This window comes from Bicyclus anynana, chromosome 5 (assembly GCF_947172395.1).
Source record: "Bicyclus anynana chromosome 5, ilBicAnyn1.1, whole genome shotgun sequence".
Lineage (NCBI taxonomy): Eukaryota > Metazoa > Arthropoda > Insecta > Lepidoptera > Nymphalidae > Bicyclus > Bicyclus anynana.
In genome coordinates, this window is record NC_069087.1 from 302,493 (window position 1) to 326,635 (window position 24,143).

Here is a 24,143-nt window from a genome sequence, read left to right on the forward strand (position 1 = left end):
ACCATAACCATGGGAACCGCATACCTCGCCTCGGACATTGCAACGATATCGCGAACCCACCATACCAGTTTAGATTAATTGCACACATTATGATGCGGCTCTAGATGAGCACTACTTTACTGAGCAATAATGATTTAACCATATCTTTAACCGACTTCTAAAAAGGAGGAGGTTATCAATTCGTCGGAATCTTTTTTTTTTAACAAAGTATAGATGTGAACCCAAAGCAACACTTAACATGTTAATACAGATACATTATTTTAAAAGTAACTGTGAAGTAAAAATTTTATTATATATGTTTATAAAATTGTGTAAGTTGTAGGATACAGAAAATCAATATCAAATAAGTAGGGTTTCTACCCAACACGGAAAAACATGGCAAGGGGTCTACGACACAAATACAACCTGGATAAGTGTCATAAAACCAGTATTTTAATTTGCAATAAAATAATTCGCATTGTCGTATCGATTGATTGATTTTAATTTTTACTTTACTTAACTATTTAAAACAGTTGAATTTATCAATATTCCCCTTCCCTCGACTAGTCGTAAAGACTGTTAGGAAGTGCTTTTCGTTATGTGATAGACTAATGGCGGGGATCGAACTCGTGACCCTGAGACCCGTAACCGTGGAGCTATGGATTTTGATTCTCAATAAGAGGAAGAGTGTCCAGCTTGGGTTAGTGAAGGAATGTGTATTCTATAAATTACCTTAGACCTAATATGTATTACGTAGGATGGTAAGGATTTGGGCGTGATTAGCTAGCTCCCGACCAGTAAAATTGTGTTCCCAGGCGATACAGCATTCCAGTACCCACGTAGACTCGTAAAAACCTACTGGCACAGTATACCTAATGGTATAAGTTGAATAAGCAGTGACCCTTTCAGGAGCACGTGTTAAATATGTCACTGCACCATCACTTTCAGGTGAGATTTAGCACTAGAAATAAATTACTCGTTTATTTAAATACCTTACATATTTATTTTGCAGAACAAAGTCTATTTAGATTTATTAAATGTGTATTCAAATTTATGTTAGCTACAGTTATGAGTAGAGCGGCATAGCCTGCGCATTCTGGCAGCTGTTTATATAACTATCTTAATGTGAGATGAGCCGGGTGGTACGTCTACGTAACGTAACGTAGATGTAAGATGATCCATAATAATATGACCACTTTGCATAAGAATTTGCGACACAGTGACACAAAGCGTCTTTATCTCCTCGACTACGTGACTTCGCGCCGAATTGGGTGTGAGCAACTGAGCAGTGGGAGGCTGAACTTTGACTTGACCGAGAGCTGGGCGCTTGGTTTACTCTAGCTGTTTAAAACTTTGCCGTTTGACAAAAATATATTAAAGTACAAATAGATTGATATTGTATAGCATTTACTTCTTGTTCTATTTAATATTGTAAAACCTAAGTTAGTACTTTTTTTAGATCATGGCTCTTTTTTTCTCAATTCGTTCACCAAATGACTGCAATTATTTAATAATAAGTGTTATAGAAGTACCTAGGTATACCTACATATTAAATTCATCGACAATATTGCCAAATGACGTTAATACATCTATGAATTGAAGTTGATTCACGCTTTCGGACTACACACTTACACACTGAAGTACCTAAAAGCAGTGTTTAGACCTCCATCCCTAACTAAAATCACGCTCAGTCGCAAGTTTGTCGACACATTGTTGTTTGTTTTGCTCGCGCAGTTTTGATCTTGTATTGAGTGATGTAGAAAATAAGATCAATGTGTGATATTAGGAAAACTGTAACTTAGAGAATTATTTATATATAATTATAATTACTTATTTTCAACCACTGTAATTTAGAGAATCACTTTCAACAACTGAAATTACGTGTAATGTAGAGACGCACCCTTTGACTCGTTCTGTTATGAGGAGCACCGGACATCTGCCGGTGGGCTCTCGGTCAAACATTTGGCGGTTAGCGGTGAGTCCACAGCGGACGTGCTGGGGGGTCAAGGCCGCCGGTTCGGATTGAGACGTCCGCGTCTCTCAGTGTCACCGAGCACCGGCTCGCGCGACATTTTACAGTTTGCACGGTGCGTACATACTTCCGGGAGTGCGTCCATTTCTAGATGAGTGCGTCTTTACCACCAAGGCAACCACATAGCTTTTAGGAATGTCTGTTCTGTGGTCTTTACAAACTTCTTCGCATTTTTGGCGATCTTCCTATACAGACTGTATACAAAGCTGCAATTGCCATACAAAATTTATTATGCTGAAATATTTTCGATTTTCCAACTCAGATGGAACTTTGACATTTTTGTACCAATATATTTTTATAAACCGTGATCCATTTAATATTTTTATAATATTTATTAAAAGTAAACTCGCTTGTATCGATTTGCTTGCTTCTAATTCGGATCTTACACTGTCTATTTTATAACAATCCTAAATTATGTCCTTAAATTTTTTTTTTCAATGTTTGCAATCATCAAAGTTTTACATCATCATCATCATCATATCAGCCGATGGACGTCCACTGCAGGACATAGGCCTTTTGTAGGGACTTCCAAACATCACGATACTGAGCCACTTACATCCAGCGAATCCCTGCGACTCGCTTGATATCGTCAGTCCACCTGGTGGGGGGTCGGCCAACACTGCGCTTACTAGTGCGGGGTCGCCATTCCAGCACTTTGGGACCCCAACGTCCATCGGCTCTTCGCACTATGTGCCCCGCCCATTGCCACTTCAGCTTCGCAACTCGTTGAGCTATGTCGGTGACTTTGGTTCTTCTGCGGATCTCCTCATTTCTGATTCGATCACGCAGAGATACTAACATAGCTCGTTCCATCGCCCGCTGTGTGACTCTGAGCCTTCTTATGAGGCCCATAGTTAGCGACCAAGTCTCAGAACCATAGGTCATCACTGGCAACACGCACTGTTCGAAGACTTTTGTCTTCAGGGACTGAGGAATTTCGGACGAAAAGATGCCGTGAAGTTTTCTGAATGCAGCCCAGCCGAGTTGGATTCGACGGTTCACCTCTTTCTCGAAATTGGACCTACCTAACTGGATCATATGTCCTAGGTATATGTATTCGTCTACAATTTCGAGTGCAGCGTTCTCAACTATAACTGGGTGGAGCGATACATGAGCATTACACATTATTTTTGTTTTGCCCATGTTCATTTTCAGGCCCACCTGTTGAGAAACGCTGCTGAGGTCATTGAGCATGGTACTAAGGTCATCCAGAGTCTGTGCCATGATGACTACATCGTTCGCGAACCGCAGTTGAATGATGTACTCGACATTGATGTTGATGCCAAGTCCGCCCCAGTCCAGAAGCTTAAAGACGTCTTCCAATGCGGCAGTAAATAGCTTCGGAGAGATCACATCTCCCTGACGCACTCCTCGCTGCAACTGGATTGGCCTCGTAGTCTGATCCTGAGTACGGACTGACATAGTGGCGTTTTCGCACAAGCACTTCAACGCTTTTACAACGTCCTAGGAAATTCGATATGGCGGATACAACATGACCACAAACATATAGGATTGTGTTGGTGACAGCGTGTATAGTGTAGTATAGAAGTATTGTTGATAACTAGACAGTGTCAGTACTCACCCGCGTGGCAAATGACGAGACTGCAGGCGAGCAGCAACAAGCTGTTCGTAGGCGAAGCCATGGCGCCTTTTGATCTACAACAAACAATTACAAATTAATAAATATGCTTATAGTGATAATGTTTAACTTATTAACGAACACTATCAAAATGTTAATGATGATGGTGAACCACAACCAACGTTATGAAGAACTCTTCGCAGCATGGGTATAACACCACCAACTTCCCAACACCGGGCAGAAAATTTCAACTGCACACTTCAGTATTTCATGAGCTTGACCCAGGATTTGAACCCAGAACCTCGTAATCCGAGCCACAGAGGCTAATCAACAAGGCAGTTAATAACCAAGTACATTCATCCACATTACAACAATATCAAGTTTTTAAACTAATAAACCTGACAACCGAAAGCTTAATAGCTTTCTATTAGCTAACCATATACTTTCATTCATCATATACTTAACTTTATACAATAAAAATAATAAGAATTTAAACTCAAAGGATCACATAGCAATTTTTTAAATAACTTCAAACAATATCGAATTCCAAAAACAAAACAAATATAACATTGCGATGACATCTAGCTAATTACTCAATCGATAAGCCAGTTTTAAAAACAGAAATAAAACAAAAGTTGCCATTCTAGACGTAATCAGGAGTTGTAAAGGATGCAAAAAAGAAGCTGGTGGGATGCGCCGGCGCAAGGGCGGGGTCAGCGACCCGGCGGCTAGATCAGGCTCCCAGCACAACTGTGCTCCCAGGCTGTGCTCAGTGCTTCGGTCTCGGCTTGACGTAACGCGATCCTGCGACTCTGCACTGACGCCATATTACCACTACTATGTAATCAGTTTTTATGCGCTGCTATAAATGACAGTGGACGCTGTTTATTTTTAAACCCCACATACTAGTATTGAAATGCCAGCCTTAGTTTATCTTTTCTTACTCGACAACAGCGAAGCGATAGGGATAAGTATTAGCTATAATTAGATTACTTACGAGTCCTGTGTTAAAATTAATAATTACATGCACAGAATCAGTCTCGGATTAAAATCGACGGGCCACATGGCTACAGGCCCATGGTAGAAAGCACAAGCTGGCGCTAGATTACTACATTTTTGTTACTTAGATTATTAGATTCAGTTTTGATGTCGTTCATTATCAGTCTATTTGAACGGTCCACTACAGTGTCAGGCGGAGGAAGAATATAGATCTGCGACCCATCAAACTGCTCCGATGCGGGCGGGCGGGCTTAGAGTGATAATGTATGATTCTCTAATGATCAATATAATTATGTTAATAATTACATGAAAATATTTTTTACTGAGGATTACTTGGACGAAAGAAAAGCTATATTTCATAGAGCAATCCGGACTCGAACCAAGAACCTTGTAATTGAGGTGAGGCGTGATTGAGGTGATTTTGAACAACGAAGAATTGGTAAAAATAATACAAATAATAACTAAATCTAATACCATGGTCATACATGGAAATAGAATCATTTTTTAAAAGGTCAGAAAGTTTTATATGGAGGATCCGAGGTATTTCTGTGAACTTAAGACTAATAAAGATACATGAAGGCAATCAGATCGGATTACGTCTCCACATAAAATAAGAAATATAAGAATTTATATATGTTAATAATTACTGTAAATGATGATTTTAAAAAAACAAAAGTAGTAAAAAAATCCCTTTAAAATCCACCACAGTTTTTTTTTAGTTTTTATACGATTAAAATTACTCTTTTGATACATAATTACGTTAATTCAAAAATCATCGGATTTTTTTTGAAATAACACCTTAAGCAGTGAGCAGGTAAATGTAGCTGGGTTTTCCATGCAGTAACAAGAAATAATATTTAGTACAGCTAAGTGTTTATTAAGTTACATAAGCAAACTTTATGTACGCATTTATTACTTCATGTTTAGAAAGTTGTAATTTGACATTTTTATTTTGCAAAACGCGTAAAAATGTTTATAATCAGTTCAGGATGGATTGACCTTCAATATATACTAGTAAATCCTTAAATCACAGGAATAACCTTTAAGGGTTAAATTTAGTTGTAGGTACATTTTTATTGAATGAGTACATAACACATTCAAAACGGCAAAAGTAATGCTAAGAAATAATAAAACTAAGCATAAATGTATAACTACTTGCACAAAGTAGTTATACATTTATGCAAGTAGGAGATTTACCTGACGCTTGCTAAAGTTTACATCAAGTTCTCAGCACTGATTGTCACCGCACTGATCAAACTGATCAAATCTATTGAGCGCACATTTCGCCGAATCGACCCGAGATGACATTCGATCTCATGTCGATGTCGAAACATTATTAAATAATTTCGCTCGCAAACAATTAAGCAACCTTATATTCCGCATCCGGTTCGCAAGTTACCCAGAATATGTCATACTTTAGAAAGTTCCAATTGACATTAGGGAGGTCTAAGTGACATCTAAATTGACAGTCGTATCCGCCATTGTGACACTTTCCGATCGGGTCGATGAAGAGTGACACGCTCGGACGCGATGCCCCACATTGCGTCCGATAAAAATAAATGTGTTATAAAATAGGGGGACAATGTTAAAGGCATTAAAATAAGATATCTGTCCACCAATGTTCCAGCGCTAAACGCAGACATAATAATTGCTGAACTAGTTGTTATTGAATTTTAGCGAGAAAAGAAAAGAATTCATATAAGACTAGTAAGTTGAAGTTCGCGGCTTCCACGTAAAAACCCCTTTCACGTAAAAAGTCTTTTAACTTAATAACATAAGACAAACAGAATTTACAAACAGAATTTCATGCACAATAATTCCCCTTCGCGTTTCTTCTTTCTTAATGGGTCTTTATGGTGCAAAAGGAAATTTTCTGTCTGTTTTTGTCTAAAATTTTAGTTTTTTAGCTTCCTCCGTCTCTCTCTCCTCCTGAGCGTTAATATATCAACCAGTCATCGCCTCGCCTCGCAAGTGCGGTGCAGTGTGTTGCGCGTGCGAGCGGCCTGGTGTCCAGGCGGCAGTCATTTTCCAATCGCAGTCGTTCCCAATTGGATAATAGCTCCTCGCTCACACTCTCCGGGCCTTCCGTGTGAAAGTTCAGATAGTGACTCAACAACTGTAGAAGAGTCCTGTGAAGTCTCTTCTTCGACTTCGCCAGTGGGGACTAGTTTCTCTTATCCGTCTCCTTTTGGGCCTAAAATATCACCGATGTACTAAAATCCTTTGAAGACAAATTGACAGTTTTTTATACAACTTATTTCCAAAGAAACAGTCTACGAGATCGCTAGAATCGGCATAGTCAAGAAATTATTTACAATTTTGGGGGATTGTATATTTTATCCTTACCGTGATTCTAAATATTTATCAGTACAAACATGGCTGTTATTGGATCTGAATAGAATGGAGGAGAAATCTGCCGCGTTTTGGAAAGCCTCGGCCCTCTGAATGGCGCTCCACAATGGCCCCTTCACGATGACGTTAAGCCAACGTAGCCTAAAACTAACGTCGCAGCTTTCTTTTGATAACATCACAGTAATACCGATATGGAAGGCAGATTGTACCATGAAATAGAATCCATGTCTATAGAAATACACCTAAATAACGTCACTTAACTATACTATACAACTCATGCAAAGAATGCCTAATCTACATCTACTACAAGCTATATAAAAGATCTACGTATATTAAAGTCACTCTGGCAGAATTTTTGCTGTAACAGTCAATCTTATCGTGAATCTAGGCTACGTGGTTGTTATTTTGTAAATATATTCGTATGCCATTTATTTCAGTCCCAGATAGGACTAACAGGACTCTCGAATGATTTGTTAAGCACTAGACAACACGCGGCAGTTAAACTATGATTGCAGGTAGATGCAAGGTAGCTGGCTACTCGCTGCGGAAATGCAGCCAGCATTCTTGGAACCATTCCACGCGGTGCATGATTCGCCTAGCAATTATTCGTTCAAGCAAATTAACTTATTTTCGTACTACTCCCTCCTTCACTTAGCAATATTTACTTCTAGCTTGTATCCTTGGCTTCAAGCGAGAGAATTACCTCAAGATGGGATTAATCGCTAGCAGCTAGTTTTATACGGATTATAAAACACATTACGCTGAAAAAATAATGAATAAAAATACGACCTAATAATAAAAACCTTACCATCATTATTGTTCCGGTGGTAGAAACAGATAATGGTCTGATAACGAAAGGCTTCGCTATAGGATGTTGTCACTCTGGAGGCTAGTGTATTGTGTAATGTTTTTTTTTTATTATAAGCACTTTAATTTGAGTGTGTCGAGGCGTCCGAACCCGGCCACAAAAACATCTATACCGCAATACCAATCAAAATCCTGCACTGACAAATCAAAAAAAATACACATCAGAACGGCGCGCGCTCGATTCTGTTTCAATTTCACGGTGGCGCCAAAACCGCTACTTGACGATTTTTTTTTCCAATTTGTTTATTGGGTCAACGTTCTCTCGCCAATCTCGCGAATAAAAAAATAAATAAATACTGAACGGTTCCTCGCAAACTGGTATGAGATGAAAATATGCGGCACTTTGTATAATTAGCTGTTATTTGTTGGGGAATGTTTACCAAATTCACCAAAGTAAAAACGCAACAATCGTATACATCGAAACAACAGGATAAAGGTTAATTTTTACTTCAATCCTTACTAATATTATATAGAGATAAAGTGTGTGAGGTTTAGGGGGTTAATCTCTGGATGTACTGAACAGATTTAAAAATATTTTACCAATAGAAAGCCATATTATTCGTGAGTGTAGGCTATATTTTATCCCCGTATTCCCAAGGGAACGAGGACTATGCGGGTGGAAACGTGGGGCGTCGACTAGTATCTACTCGTATACAATATCTCTGTAATCGATATTGTAGGTACATTCAACCTAAATAAATAACAAAAGTTTTCTGTTATTCTCTATAAACTGCTCTGTGAATAAAAATTATATCAGTCTCGCCTAAGGATGCTACGAGTACGATTTGGCTGGACATTTGTGAGTGACGTTGCCTCCCGGACTTATCAGTCTTTCGCGGAAAATAACAAAATTAAATTATTCATAGTGCATGATGACTTCCGCAAAGCAATGCCTACTTCTTTTTAATATATTCTAACATTCCACAAAGCAATGCGGTATATCACAAAATATTGAAAAAAATACTGCCTAAAAATCTGCATTCAATAAAAGCTCACCATAGGACAAGGCCATAATGTATAAACTGAATGAGATTTTTGTTTCTACCGTAAATGACCTACACCAATGTAGCTTTACATACCACATTCAGACGATTGTGATGATGATTGACACTTTGTAACCTAATAACTGTGTGTGTCAACCGATTAGCCGAAAACTCAGATCAGAAAACAATGACGTCATAACTATACTAATAGTGAGATGACGTGATACACATTGTATCTACAAGCCGCCCAGCGATGGTCAACGTCGATCAGCTATGCGCGGTCGCACTTTTTGTCGTCAGGTTTATTTATACTGCCAATGCGACCCGTTGGACGTGCTCACAGTTGATAGAGCCCTTAGAATTATACATACACGGTAATGCGATAAAATCGCAACATATTTATACGCTTTACTTGTTTAGACGCTGAACTGCGTTTGAAAAAAAAAGCTGTATACCTGTTTTTTTTTGTTTGGTTTTGTTGCAAAACTATTTGTAAAGATGAACGTCATCTCAAAATAAAATTTATAATTCTTTAGTACATTGTAGTTTGTATAATTATTTTAATCACGACTGCGTCATCTGCTAGTATTAGTTAAACAATTTAGGATTAGTTGATATATTTTATAAATTCTCAATGATTGGAATGAGATTTGATAGGATCTAATGTGATATTAGTATATTCCTTACAGTAGGAGCACCAAAACCAGTATACTCATACGTAGCACTAAACTGCAAAACGTAGCCATTAAAATCTGTAATGAGCTTTCAAAACTTTCATTATTTAGAATGCCAGACGCAAAAACCGCTCATTAGTTTACTAAAGCCTGAGATGTACAGTTTGACCTGAATTTGAAAAACTGACAAAGTGGTCAACAAAAACTAATGTAGGTGACGTTTTTGCATCTTTATTTTTGGAATGTTTGGATAGTTTCGACAGCCTCTCCGAACCGCATATTAATGTATGGACCATAACAAATACTTATCTTTAATTTCAAATAGATTTAAATTTCCTCCTTACTAACTTATATTTTACTAGCCGACGCCCGCGAATTCGTCCGCGTGAAACTCGATGTAAACTTTCAACTACCCCTATCCTACCCCTAGCCTACCCCTACTCCAACCCTACTCCTACCTACCCCTACCCTACTTTTCTGGTTGTTTTTTTACCCTTTGTGTCCGAAAACCCCCAATATCTCACGGAACCCTATTTTTTTCAAAATAAAATTAAGCATATGTTACTTGTGGATAATGTAGCTTTCGAATGGTGAAAGAATTTTTAAAATCGGTCCAGTAGTTTTTGATCAAACAAACAAACATACAAACAAAGTTTTCCTCTTTATAATATTAGTATAGATATATAACTTAGTTGTATTAGAAAGAATAACGCATTTTAACCTAGTTGTTTATCATAAACAGCGTCACAAATAATAAACCGTGCCTGTTAGCAAACAATTTCATTTGTCTAATGGAAATGAGCCGTCCTCTCCAGCTCCAAATGTTCTACTAATTTAAGGAGATATATTCGTCAGAGACGCCTGGCCTTGTAACTCATATATTCTGATGATGTTTTTAATTTCTTAAAGTTCCTTGTATCAAGAAAATAACCTGATGATAATCGTTACAAAAAATGATGCTGTTGCATCAGAAAATCTACAGACGTCAAAGAACGTCTGAAGATGTTCTGATCTCAGCGGATCAATAAACCGGCCGCGAGGTATTCAAATTGTTAAACATAAAGTCGGGTTTTTATTTTTTTTTTACAAATATCTCGCATATCGAAACAGGTCCGTGCGATCATTGCGATCGGAGTAAGCGCCTGACTCATCCCGCGTGATCGCAACTATTCTGCGCTGTTTTTTGCACTTTTTTAGCAACAGGTCCGACTAGCTGCGCTGTTTGCCAACATCGCAACGCAGGGATAATGACGGCGATGCTTTACGCAGTCTGTTACACACTCGTATTTACACTTTAAATTATTTTATTAGAATATTTTTTTCCAATCACAGTATTACTCATATTCTTCTCTTGAGTGTTACTTTAATGTAGTAAAAAACTTTACGATAGCATAATAATAATAATTATTGCCTTTGATGACTGAAGGGTCTATTAATTTTTGTTTAAAGGCTACTTTAACACGGCATTAGACATTCATTATCTCTTATAGGTATAATTTATATTAATAGTACCTATAAGTTAATTTCTATTAATGATAATAGAAATAATATTATTTAGAAGTCTCAATAACTTTACGGTTAAAAGGCCCAACTTAACGCCATGGGCTTAAGATGCGCTACGAAATAACAAAACAGGTTTGTTATATCGGTCTATACGACGACGCTCTGTAGGGCGAAAGAAGGAGCAATATACTATACTCGTAGTAGACAAACGAAGTAGAAGGCACACATCTTAGGCATATAGGTCATGAGATAGAAGCAAATAATTGTAGTATCAATAGAAAAGGTTCGTGTCATAAATCTTTCGTGTTTAAAATTACTTAACTGGAACCTGTCTCACGCAACAAATTTTGATTGATGCAGTTAATCTATTTTGCCGTATCAGTAGGGTCACCGACCCGACAAATTTCCAGCCGCGGGACGGGTCATGGACGGGGAAGAAATTGAAGATTTCATACATATAGCCACTTATCCATATTATATTCCTATTTTACTCATTTATATGTAGTCTATGATATCGGGATAAGTTGCAATCAGAATTCATGGCAAAGGGCTAATATGCTTTTAAATTAAAATGAATATTCCGTACGAGTGGGAAGTGAACCGTCCAGGAACAAGTAATAAAAAATGAGTTTCATACTAGTAGGCTCGCAGACTTCGTCATGCGCGTGTTAAATTTATTTATTTATATGTCTAATTAATAATGATTTTTTCTCAAATAATATTATTGGAACAGAATTATAATTTGTTATCATAAATATCTATTGTTACTTGTAAGATCAGTTAGGCTAAGATCGTCAGTCGGGTAAGTCCGTCAGTTTAGTATTTTTATAGAGAAACAATTTGATTAGTTGATAGGCGTTGTATGTTAATACATACTTTATCACGTAGTATAGACCTGATATAAATCATTTTAGAAATGGCCAATAATATCATTGAATGAAAATTTAAATAAACTGTGCCGATCTAATTGACTAACTTTATTAAGATAAGTATCCTTAATTCAATTTAATTTTATTAAAATAAATATATTGAATGTTATTTAAGTTTTACTGAGTGTCAAGGTATTTTAAATAAAATAAAATAGAATCGTGACCAAATTAATCATTTATTTCTTTAACTGAACAATATTACTTTTAATTTTAGTGACTCTACCGCCAGTTCGGAAAGTGCAGTCTCTTGTTGAGAAGAACGGCAAGAAACTCAACAAATGCTCTTTTAAAGTATTGGTTAATTACAATTACAATATTTAGGATAATAATTAATACCTTGAAATAGATAGTTCAATTAAGTCTTAACTTCAAGACAAATCAAAATAACATTAACCATTATTACCATACAAATATACAACGACGTAATTAGGTACTATATAATGTCGTTGCAAATATACCTAATTTCACATTAGTAATATTCGGATGTTATAACTTATCGTTACAACAATACAACATAATAAAATACAGTTTACAACAAAGATATTATGTATAAAATACTTAGCTTTCATAAAACAGCCTCAGAAACACAGGAAGACACCATAACAATTACAACATTATTTGATATTTTCTAATCACACCGGCCAAGACGCCATTTCGTGATCATCCATGAACATCTCGATTCTTTACAAAACGCCTATTGGCTAATATTCCTTCTGCATTTGTTTGCAATAGACCAATCACACGCCATCTGCTCAAACTGACCACAGATTACTTGATACCGCGTATCCTGACGCTCCGTGTCTATGCCAGTAATTCCTCATTACATAGAATCATTCTTAGTAGTTCCTACCAGTGTTACCATATTCCAATAACGTTTATAATGACAACTATTACTTTTATTTACTTTTTAATTACAATAATGTCAGATCTATATTCTAAGTTTTATTTTAAATAATATATGAAGAATTATCGAAACAGTATAATTAAGAATATATATATGTTCTACGTAATGATATTTGAATTTCAATTTAAATAGAACATTACACGTGACGTCATATTTGGTCACTTAAACTTTGAAATTCGTCATGTAACATAACTGTTTGTATTTTCATTTAAACTTTATTATTGAATACAAAAATACTGTCTAAATATTAAATAATATTTAATTAACGTAAGAATTATCTGATAGGTCTAATTTCACAATGAATCATACACATATTATCAATCAGCTTATCAGCTTAACTTTCAGCTATATTTATTTTTCACTACTTTATAAAATAATCTATCACGGCCAGACTGACAAGTACTTCGCTCTCGAAGTACTCTCACATCTTTTTTCTTTTTTTTTTTTCTTTTTCTTTTTTTTTTTTTTTTTTTTTTTTTTTTTTCAACTCATTCGTGGATTATGAACATGAATAATATATAAAAATAATGATGATGAGATGAAAATGAAAGACGAATGAAAATGTGTAGTTTTAATAATGAACATGACATGAATGAATCTTTCCTTCGCTCTCGAAGTACTTATTGTTAGTAACCTCATTCGTGGACATGAATATAAAATGAATAATGAGATGCAAATGAATAAGGTGAATGAAACGAAAGTAAGAGTTGTTAGTAATGGACATGACGTGAATGAATCTTTCCTTCGATCTCGAAGTACTTATTGTTAGTAACCTCATTCGTGGATTATGAACCTAACTGAACAATGATGAGGTGAAAATGAATGAAATGAGAAATAAATAAAATAAAATGAGTAGTTAGTAATGAACATGAAATGAAATGAAACGATGGACCATTGCCATCACACACATGATTTTTCAAAACATCTCCGGCCTTCAACACAGCACCTATCACCCGCTGCCGGTGAAATAACAGTGAAGTGTCAGGGCAGAGACACAGCGATCCGTGATATTATATTTCATATATATTTTCATTTCCGTGACATTGGCATTTTCAGTCATAGTTATAGTCTCAATTTAAGTCATAGTCATGTCACATTTAAATCAATATATTTTTTTTTTGTGTATGGTCCTTTGTAAACAAAAATAATAATTTTTATATGAACAACAATTATTCAAGTAATAACTTCAAATATTACAACTGTAGATATAAATTTTTGATTTGATTTTAAAATTTTAACAGAAAAATTCCATTTTGCATTTTTTTTTAAACCAATGTACCTATTTTATGAATCTATTTAATACATACCATGTTACTCAATGTTTTGATTGTTTAAAATACTGATTTTGGTTTAAATCATTTGCATAGACAATGTGAAATAATCATTTAAGTAATGCAAATAAGATAACTGTCACCTAATAAGAGGCCACACAGCGACTGATAGAGGTGAAATTTAACACAAAATAAAATTCTCGAGTCATACTTTAACATAGATACACTTTTCATTTAACCGATATCGTTGACGTAAGACTAACAAAGCTATAGCTTGAGCAGCAGTGAAATTGATTACATAAAGCAACATAATATATACTAAACATGAAACTAATTTAATTCAAGTTATAATTTACGAAAACGCAGCTAAAAAAAAATAAATGTTCATGTTCAATTTACATATTTTTATAATTACGTACCATTTTTCTTTTTTTTTTTTGCCATTAAACAAATTTTTTTTTTTCTTTTTCTTTTTTTTTTCTTGTCTCTTTCTTCTCCAAATGATATTCAGTTTACTTAATATTCGAGATAATTTGTTGCAATAATCTAATAATCTATCATGGCCTCGGGAAGAAAAACTAATATTTATATTCATTATTCACATAATTGCCGAAACTCTTAAATTATTATCTTTGATTCATAATTCATAATTCTTTATTTGCAAATTGTTAAATAAAGATCTTGATATAAATGTTGGCATACAATTTGCTACAAAATAGCATGCAAATTTAAAATATAATCTTATAACTAAATTACATTGTCTATAATACACTATAATTATTGAAATTTACTTAATGACTATGATGTTAAAATTATTAAATTATTATTATGTCCGTTATACGTTAATTATTATTGTTTGTCAGTTAAATAATCTTTGATAGTGTAATACCGTTATTTTAACAATAGTTCTTTGATTTTAATTTTAAATAAAGCAACACTTAAATTTCTATCAGCTAATTTTGCTGGTAATTTGTTGTAAATTAGAGGTGCCATATGAAAAATGCTATTGCCATATAATGAAGTATTATGATGAGTGAAGCAGATTTTGTTTTTCCTCCGTTCTTTATCTGAATATTTAAATAGGTGTTTATGTAATTTGACAAATACTAAAACCTCGTAAATGTATAAACATGGACAGGTTAGAACTTTAAATTTATCAAAATATGGCTTGCAGGAATCTGTGGGCTTCAAACGGCATATGGATCGTATACATTTCTTTTGGGCTTTAAATACTCTGTCTCGGTCATAAGAATTACCCCAGAAAATAATTCCATATCGTATAGTAGCTGTTACGTAGGCATTGTACGCTACAATTACTGCTGACTGGTTAACTACCTTGGACAACATATATAATGCATATGAAAATCGGCTTAGCTTTAAACATAAATTGTCTATGTGTTTCCTCCAATTAAGACTGTCATCAATATCGAGACCTAAAAATTTAGTATGTGTTGTTTCGGAATTTTTTTTTACCTAAATAATTAATGTCTAATTGTAATTTATTACGTCTATTTGCATATGTCATAATTTTTGTTTTGTCAAGATTAATAATTAAATTGTTACATGTCAATCAATTAATAATATATATAAACATATATATATATATATATATATAAATATAAATATATATAAATATATATAAACATATATATATATATATTTTACTAATTTTACTTATTTAATTTACTGTTATTTTATTTATTTATTTATTTTTTTTTTTTTTTTCATATTTCTCATATATTTTATTATGTCTATTCAAGATGTAAGCCTAGACGATGCATTCCTTTCAGTTTCAACCCTTAGTGATACAAATAGTGACTCCAGTTTCTACAGCCTTCCTTCTATTTCTGATAATCTTAATATGTACTTCTCTGATGTATCGAAAAACTTTAATATTATTCATATTAATGCTCAGAGTATTCCTGCACATTATTCAGATATGCTCTCATCTTTTGATAACACGAACATCCATGCCATTCTGATATCAGAATCATGGCTTAAACCGTGTTTGTCTTCAACGTCCTATGCTCTTCCTGGCTTTCGATTAATACGAAATGACCGTATTCATCGGACCGGTGGTGGTGTAGCCATTTATCTACGTTCCCATATCCCTTTCACCATCATAAACTTGTCAAATCCCCTGACGGCACCGGGAGCGGAACATTTATTTATTGAGGTACTTTTTTCAAACACTAAAATGTTACTGGGTGTGTATTATAATCCTAGTCTCACAATAGATTACTATTCTGCTTTTGAAAACCTTTTAGATAAATTTATTCCTTTATATAAACATACTATAATTATGGGGGATTTTAATACGTGTTTACTGAAATCGGACTCGCGGTCTGTGCGTTTAAAAACTCTTGTGAGGGCAGCTAATTTACATATACTCCCTCTGTTAGCTACACACTCATTTCCTAATTCTTGCCCAACTCTTCTAGACATCATATTAGTCTCTTCCCTTGATCATGTTGCCAAACATGGCCAGTGTTCCGCTGATGCTTTTTCATACCATGATTTGATCTATGTGTCCTATAAAATGCGTCCCCCAAAAGCTAAACCGAGAATTCTTCTGCAACGTAATTTTAGTAATATGGACATCGATAGCTTAAAGGATGATGCAGCAGGGATAAATTGGACAAGTGTTCTTACCGGAGCCTGTATTGATGATAGAGTTAATAGTTTCAACACTCTCCTAACGCAACTATACGATGTGCATGCTCCGATTCGCCCAGTTCGGCTTAAGCACCTTCCTGCTCCCTGGCTTACTCAGGAGCTTAAAGCTTTGCAAAATAAAAAGAATTCTGCAAAAGCTAAATATAAAAGTAACAACTGTGATGTTAATAAGAACAAGTATCACACTATTCGGAATCGATGCAACAGGTTATGTAGAGATATGCAACGACGCCATATCCATAAGTCCATACTCGAAGAAGAAGATTCCGGTAGAGTGTGGAAATTTCTCAAGTCACTTGGAGTTGGGAAAGCACGTCAGAATAATGATTCCTGTAAACTTGATTTAGATCAGCTTAATAATCATTTTTCTTCTTCTTGCGCTATTGATGACGTCACAAAACTAAACACTATAAATAATTTAATAGCTTTACCCACTTCTGACGATCCTTCTTTCATTTTCTGTCATATCACTGATGGTGATGTTGTGAGAAGTATTAGCGAGGTCAATTCCAATGCCGTTGGTACTGACTGCATTAGTCGTAAGATGATCGTTCCTATCATTAACATCTTAGCCCCGATAATCAAATCCTTATTTAATTTCTCTATTCTTTCCGGGAGCTTTCCTTCGTCTTGGAAAAATGCTCAAGTTACTCCTATTCCTAAGAAAATAAATCCTTCCAGTTTCTCTGAATATAGACCCATTTCCATCCTCCCGTTTCTTTCAAAAGTGTTTGAGCGAATAGTTCACCGTCAATTAAGCCTTTTCCTAACTAGACAAAATCTTTCGAACCCATTTCAATCGGGTTTCCGGACTGGTCATAGTACGACTACTGCATTAATCAAAATTACTGAAGATATTCGCCTTGGTATGGATAATCAATGTGTTACGGTGTTGGCCTTACTTGATTTTAGTAATGCATTTAATAATGTTGATTTTGATCTTCTATTGGCTAAACTAGGTTCTCTCAACATATCTCCTGAAGTGATTGACTGGTTTCGTAGTTACTTGTTTGGTCGCCGGCAGTGTGTGCGAGTCAATGACTCTGTATCTAACTGGTGCACGATTTCTGCCGGTGTTCCACAAGGTGGCGTGTTGTCTCCTCTCCTTTTTTCAATTTTCATTAGTTCTATCACTCTTCAGCTTTCTTCTCTCTACCACCTGTATGCGGATGATCTCCAAATATACGTTCAGGCCAAACTGTCTGATTTGCCTAATGCAATAAATGTTATAAATAAGGATTTAGATTCGATAGTACAATGGAGCAATTCATACGGTCTGAAAGTGAATCCTTCCAAAACTCAAGTTATAGTTATAGGTAGTCATAATTTGGTAGCACGCATTGATTGGGCTTCTATTCCTAGTGTAGTTTTTGATGGAACGCATGTGCCATTTAGTGACACGGTTAAAAACCTCGGTGTTACTTTCGATAAGTATTTTACTTGGGCACCCCAGGTAAGTGAGGTCAGTAGGAAGGTGTTTGCATCTATAGGGTCACTTCGAAGATTAAGAAATTTCCTTCCAGTATCTACTAAAATTGCGCTTGCACAATCACTCCTACTACCAATTCTCGATTATGCTGACACGTGTTATCTTAATTTGAGTGAGGAACTGCTTGATAAGCTTGAGCGCATTCAGAACATTTGTATAAGATTCATATTTGGACTTCGCAAATATGATCATATTTCCGAATTTCGCGATAAACTCAAGTGGCCTTCAATTCGCCTTCGCAGGAATACTCACATTCTTTTTATTTTATATAACGTCCTTTTTAACCCTGCTACTCCCCCATATCTAAAGGAGCGATTTAACTTTCTCAGTGATTCTCATTGTCGCTCACTTCGATCTGAGGATAATTTCATTCTAAAAATTCCTTCCCATAATACTTCCTATTATTCTAAATCATTCTCTGTAAAAGCTGCTCGCCTCTGGAATTCCTTACCTCTCGAGGCTCGGCGTGCGCAATCTCTAGCTTCTTTCAAACAACTGGTAAATATGCACTTCTTTCCTCCTTGACCTTTTTATCATTCCGTATTTATTTTCGTTTAAATGATTTTATTTATTTGTTCATGTTTAAATAATTGTTGATGTTGTCTTGTTTCTTACTTTTTACATCTAAATTATTTAAATAAAATTTTCGTATGTATGCTTATGTTATATATATATATATATATATATATATATATTTGTAAGTATCCTTATTTATGTAGGAATATATGTAATTGTTGGTAGGTATGTATGTATATTTGTATGTGTTCATATATATATATATAAATATATTGATTTTGATTTTATATATTATTATCTAAGTGTAATATATCTTCTACTTCTCTTTTTATGTGTACACCCGTCATTATGCATTATTCCTTGTATTTATTTTCTCTTTTTTCGATTGGTTGTCTGGAAGAGATCGCTCATTAGCGATAAGGCCGCCAATTGTACATTAGTTTTTAAGTAAATTTCTTGCCTGTTATTATTATTTTTGGTGTACAATAAAGTATATTTCATTCATTCATTCATTCATTCATTCATTCATTCATTCATTAATATGTCTTAAAGTATAATTTATGTTATCTAATGAAATTTGTGGATCACCAATAAAAATTACCGTACTATCATCAGCAAATAAAACCATCCTATGATCAGTTACTGTGGGAAAATCGTTTATATAAGTTATAAACAGTAGTGGGCCTAATATACTTCCCTGCGGCACCCCAGTTGTTACTGTTTTGGACTCCGACATATAAGCTGTCTCAATTTTATTATTTTTATCTATTCTAGTTATTTGAGTAATTTGTTGCCTACCAGTTAAATACGAATTGATAAGTGCCAAAGCATTACCCCTTACCCCATACACATCCAATTTATCAATTAAAGTTTTATGGTCCACATAGTCAAATGCTTTCGTCAGGTCCATAAAAAGCGCACAAACCGGTTTCCTTTTATCAACACTTGTCATTATCCCCTCTAAAAATTTATATATGGCCAAATTTATAGATTTATTTTTCCTAAAACCAACTTGTTCTTCTGCGAAAACATCATAACGCTCAAAATAGTCATTCAGATTATTAAATATATATTTTTCCATTATTTTTGAAAAAATGGGAATCAATGATATCGGCCGATAACAATCCATATTTTCACTGTCCTCTTTTTTAAAGAGTGGTTAAACGATAGAAACTTTTAATTTTTCCGGAAATATACCATTCTCAATACACAAATTTATCAAGTAACTTAATACTGGTGATATTATATCGGAAACATATTTAACTACTTTAGTATTGATTACATCATACCCACAACTGTTAGTTTTTTTCAATGATTGTATAATATTTTTTATTTGTGAAGGTGTACTAGGGTTCATGAAAATTGAGTTTGATTTATTCCAAGAAGTGTTATTTTTAGTATTATTTATTTTAACAGTTTTACGATTAAGGAAGTTTTCATTGAATGCCTGTGCTATCTCTTGAGGATTTTGGATTACTATTCCATCTCTTTTAATCTTATTTATATTATTGTTATTGCTGCGTTTTACTTTTAAATTATTTATAATATTCCAAGTAGCCTTAGACTTATTCTGTGAAGTTTTAATTTTATAATCATTTTGAGATTTTTGAGTTAATTGAATAATTTTCTTTAACCTTTTCCCATATAATATAAAATTTTGTTTATTCTTATTAGTCGGTTTTTTTCTATATTGCCATATTGATATTTTATAATTGTGATATTTCCAAATTATCAAAACCGTTCGGCCATTCTAAATACTGAACTTTTATAACACAGATCCCACAAGTGGGGCATAAAAAATATATCATTAAATATTAAATTAATAAAAAAAATAATGTTGTACAGGATGGCTGTAGATGAAACAAAAATAAAACGGAATAACTTTCGACAAAACATTTGAATTGGCTGTCGCTGCACTTTTTATCTACACACTTATCCATTGCAATAGAGTTTGTTAGCTTGCCCCAGCTTTTGGCATCATTTTCATTGCTCTTTTGACCGAAGTATGTCATCACAGCTTCACCGCTGCGTTTGTGCGTCAGAACAGATTGAAGTATTTTTAAGAAAACTTTCCAGCAGCGTGGAATCATCGCTCGCTCCAACGCTTTCCTTAAACAGTAAAAAAAAATGTATTAGCTAATTTTATTCGATCCCACTTCTGATGTTAAATTTATTTATTTATATGTCTAATTAATAATGATTTTTTCTCAAATAATATTATTGGAACAGAATTATAATTTGTTATCATAAATATCTATTGTTACTTGTAAGATCAGTTAGGCTAAGATCGTCAGTCGGGTAAGTCCGTCAGTTTAGTATTTTTATAGAGAAACAATTTGATTAGTTGATAGGCGTTGTATGTTAATACATACTTTATCACGTAGTATAGACCTGATATAAATCATTTTAGAAATGGCCAATAATATCATTGAATGAAAATTTAAATAAACTGTGGCGATCTAATTGACTAACTTTATTAAGATAAGTATCCTTAATTCAATTTAATTTTATTAAAATAAATATATTGAATGTTATTTAAGTTTTACTGAGTGTCAAGGTATTTTAAATAAAATAAAATAGAATCGTGACCAAATTAATCATTTATTTCTTTAACTGAACAATATTACTTTTAATTTTAGTGACTCTACCGCCAGTTCGGAAAGTGCAGTCTCTTGTTGAGAAGAACGGCAAGAAACTCAACAAATGCTCTTTTAAAGTATTGGTTAATTACAATTACAATATTTAGGATAATAATTAATACCTTGAAATAGATAGTTCAATTAAGTCTTAACTTCAAGACAAATCAAAATAACATTAACCATTATTACCATACAAATATACAACGACGTAATTAGGTACTATATAATGTCGTTGCAAATATACCTAATTTCACATTAGTAATATTCGGATGTTATAACTTATCGTTACAACAATACAACATAATAAAATACAGTTTACAACAAAGATATTATGTATAAAATACTTAGCTTTCATAAAACAGCCTCAGAAACACAGGAAGACACCATAACAATTACAACATTATTTGATATTTTCTAATCACACCGGCCAAGACGCCATTTCGTCATCATCCATGAACATCTCGATTCTTTACAAAACGCCTATTGGCTAATATTCCTTCTGCATTTGTTTGCAATAGACCAATCACACGCCATCTGCTCAAACTGACCACAGATTACTTGATACCGCGTATCCTGACGCTCCGTGTCTATGCCAGTAATTCCTCATTACATAGAATCATTCTTAGTAGTTCCTACCAGTGTTACCATATTCCAATAACGTTTATAATGACAACTATTACTTTTATTTACTTTTTAATTACAATAATGTCAGATCTATATTCTAAGTTTTATTTTAAATAATATATGAAGAATTATCGAAACAGTATAATTAAGAATATATATATGTTCTACGTAATGATATTTGAATTTCAATTTAAATAGAACATTACACGTGACGTCATATTTGGTCACTTAAACTTTGAAATTCGTCATGTAACATAACTGTTTGTATTTTCATTTAAACTTTATTATTGAATACAAAAATACTGTCTAAATATTAAATAATATTTAATTAACGTAAGAATTATCTGATAGGTCTAATTTCACAATGAATCATACACATATTATCAATCAGCTTATCAGCTTAACTTTCAGCTATATTTATTTTTCACTACTTTATAAAATAATCTATCACGCGCGAATCTTACATCATGCAAGAGCGAGCAGTTCATTCTGAGATACTGGTGTTTTAGTACATATATAACAAGGTAAAATGTACTAATAGCCTAATCATACCTAGAAAATTAGTATTTTTCTATAAATACTTTAAAATAGAAATAGGCTTACAAACCACTCGATACAAGAAAAGTCTAACGAATACAAAGGTTAAAGTACCAGTTTAGGCACTAGTTAATTAAAATAAAATGACGATTTTTGTGTCAGAACTCCATGATGTAAAATATTATAAGTGCTATCTTCAGATTGGTTTATCCAAACTTCAACGTATATAGAACAGAAAAGCTATCTTTAAAAAAATATTTTTTTATAGACACACAAAACCATACGGTAAATTTTACGTCGACATGCACCACTCAACCAGCAGATGCCACGCGACATGTTCCAATATGATGCTGCGTAAAATGAATTAGGATTAATCTAACACGCGTGTCTCTCTTAGGTTACTATACTTCACATTCCGCTGAAGGCATTAAAAATAATGTGAACGCGGAAGTCGTCAGCGGCCACAAGAGCTTTACCTCAAACGTTTCCTAGTGCCGCCGGCTGAAGCACGCCACTCCACAGCACGACATTATCAAGACGGTCCCACTTCAGAATGAGGCAAAAAGTTTCGCCAACAGTACTCGTACCACGAGTGCGTACGTTCGACCATGTCTCACAGCTGAGCAAATAACATACGTAGACCCACAGACTAATGAAAAATGTGCCTAGGCGGAACCTTCATGAATAATTAAAAACACGAGATACAGATAATTTTTAAGTCTATCTAATAACATAAATGTATAAGTTTTGAAGAAAGTATCGATGTTTGTAACTAAAGCATAGCAGAATTGTACACGGATCTAGATGAAAGGCTTAGATAAATCATAACATAATATAGGCTATTTTCTAACCCGATATTCTCATGGGGACAGATTCTAGAAGGGTGAAATCGCGTAAATAAAGTCAAGAAACCATAATAAAACTACTTTTTGGCATGATTTCGAGGTACTATCATGGGATAACACAAGTCCAAAATAAAGACGAGGACCTGCTTTAAAAAGCAACGTTGGAGGTCACTTTTCATGTTACTTTCATCAGTTTGATGATACTCGCACCGTAACATTAAACTACCACCGAACTTACAAATCAGCGTTCTCGTTGATATATGAATAATAATATTTCAAAGAGAGAGCGTAATAAAGTTTTCCTTTATACAGCGATAAGTGTAATATCGCCTAGTTTGGCATACAGCCAGTCGTGCACTAATCCGACGAGCAACACGTTGTAAGCGGGAACATTACAAAGCTAGGTGGCAGTTGGCTGCCAACGCGGTATTACAAATATGCAAATATTCCTTAACATTGGGGAAACGATGCATTAGAATTATTTGAATCATCGCCATATTGCCCAACAATAACCACTTGTTGCATTAACACTATGAGTGAAGATGGATACCCAGATCCGATAGAAAATTATCTCAGTACGTATGTTTTACTTCGAAATCAGAGTATCGTCAGGATTTGTTGGCTATACTACTTAAGCTCAACTGCGAAGTTATACTCTACAAGTTAAGAACATGAGATTTGGGCGACGTAGACGCTTGGAAAGGTCACTATTTTGCGGAGGATAGCAGAAACACCTAAATAGATG

General features: G+C 34.3%; 1 protein-coding gene across 1 annotated transcript in view; it reads right to left on the bottom strand.

The window, feature by feature from the left end:
• Positions 1 to 24,143, bottom strand: part of LOC112052601 (papilin) — a 63,461-nt gene that overhangs the window by 17,300 nt on the left and 22,018 nt on the right. The window contains exon 2 of the mRNA XM_024091747.2: positions 3,594 to 3,667. Within this exon, the coding sequence (XP_023947515.2) occupies positions 3,594 to 3,667 (74 nt within the window). The remainder of the gene's footprint in view (positions 1 to 3,593; positions 3,668 to 24,143) is intronic.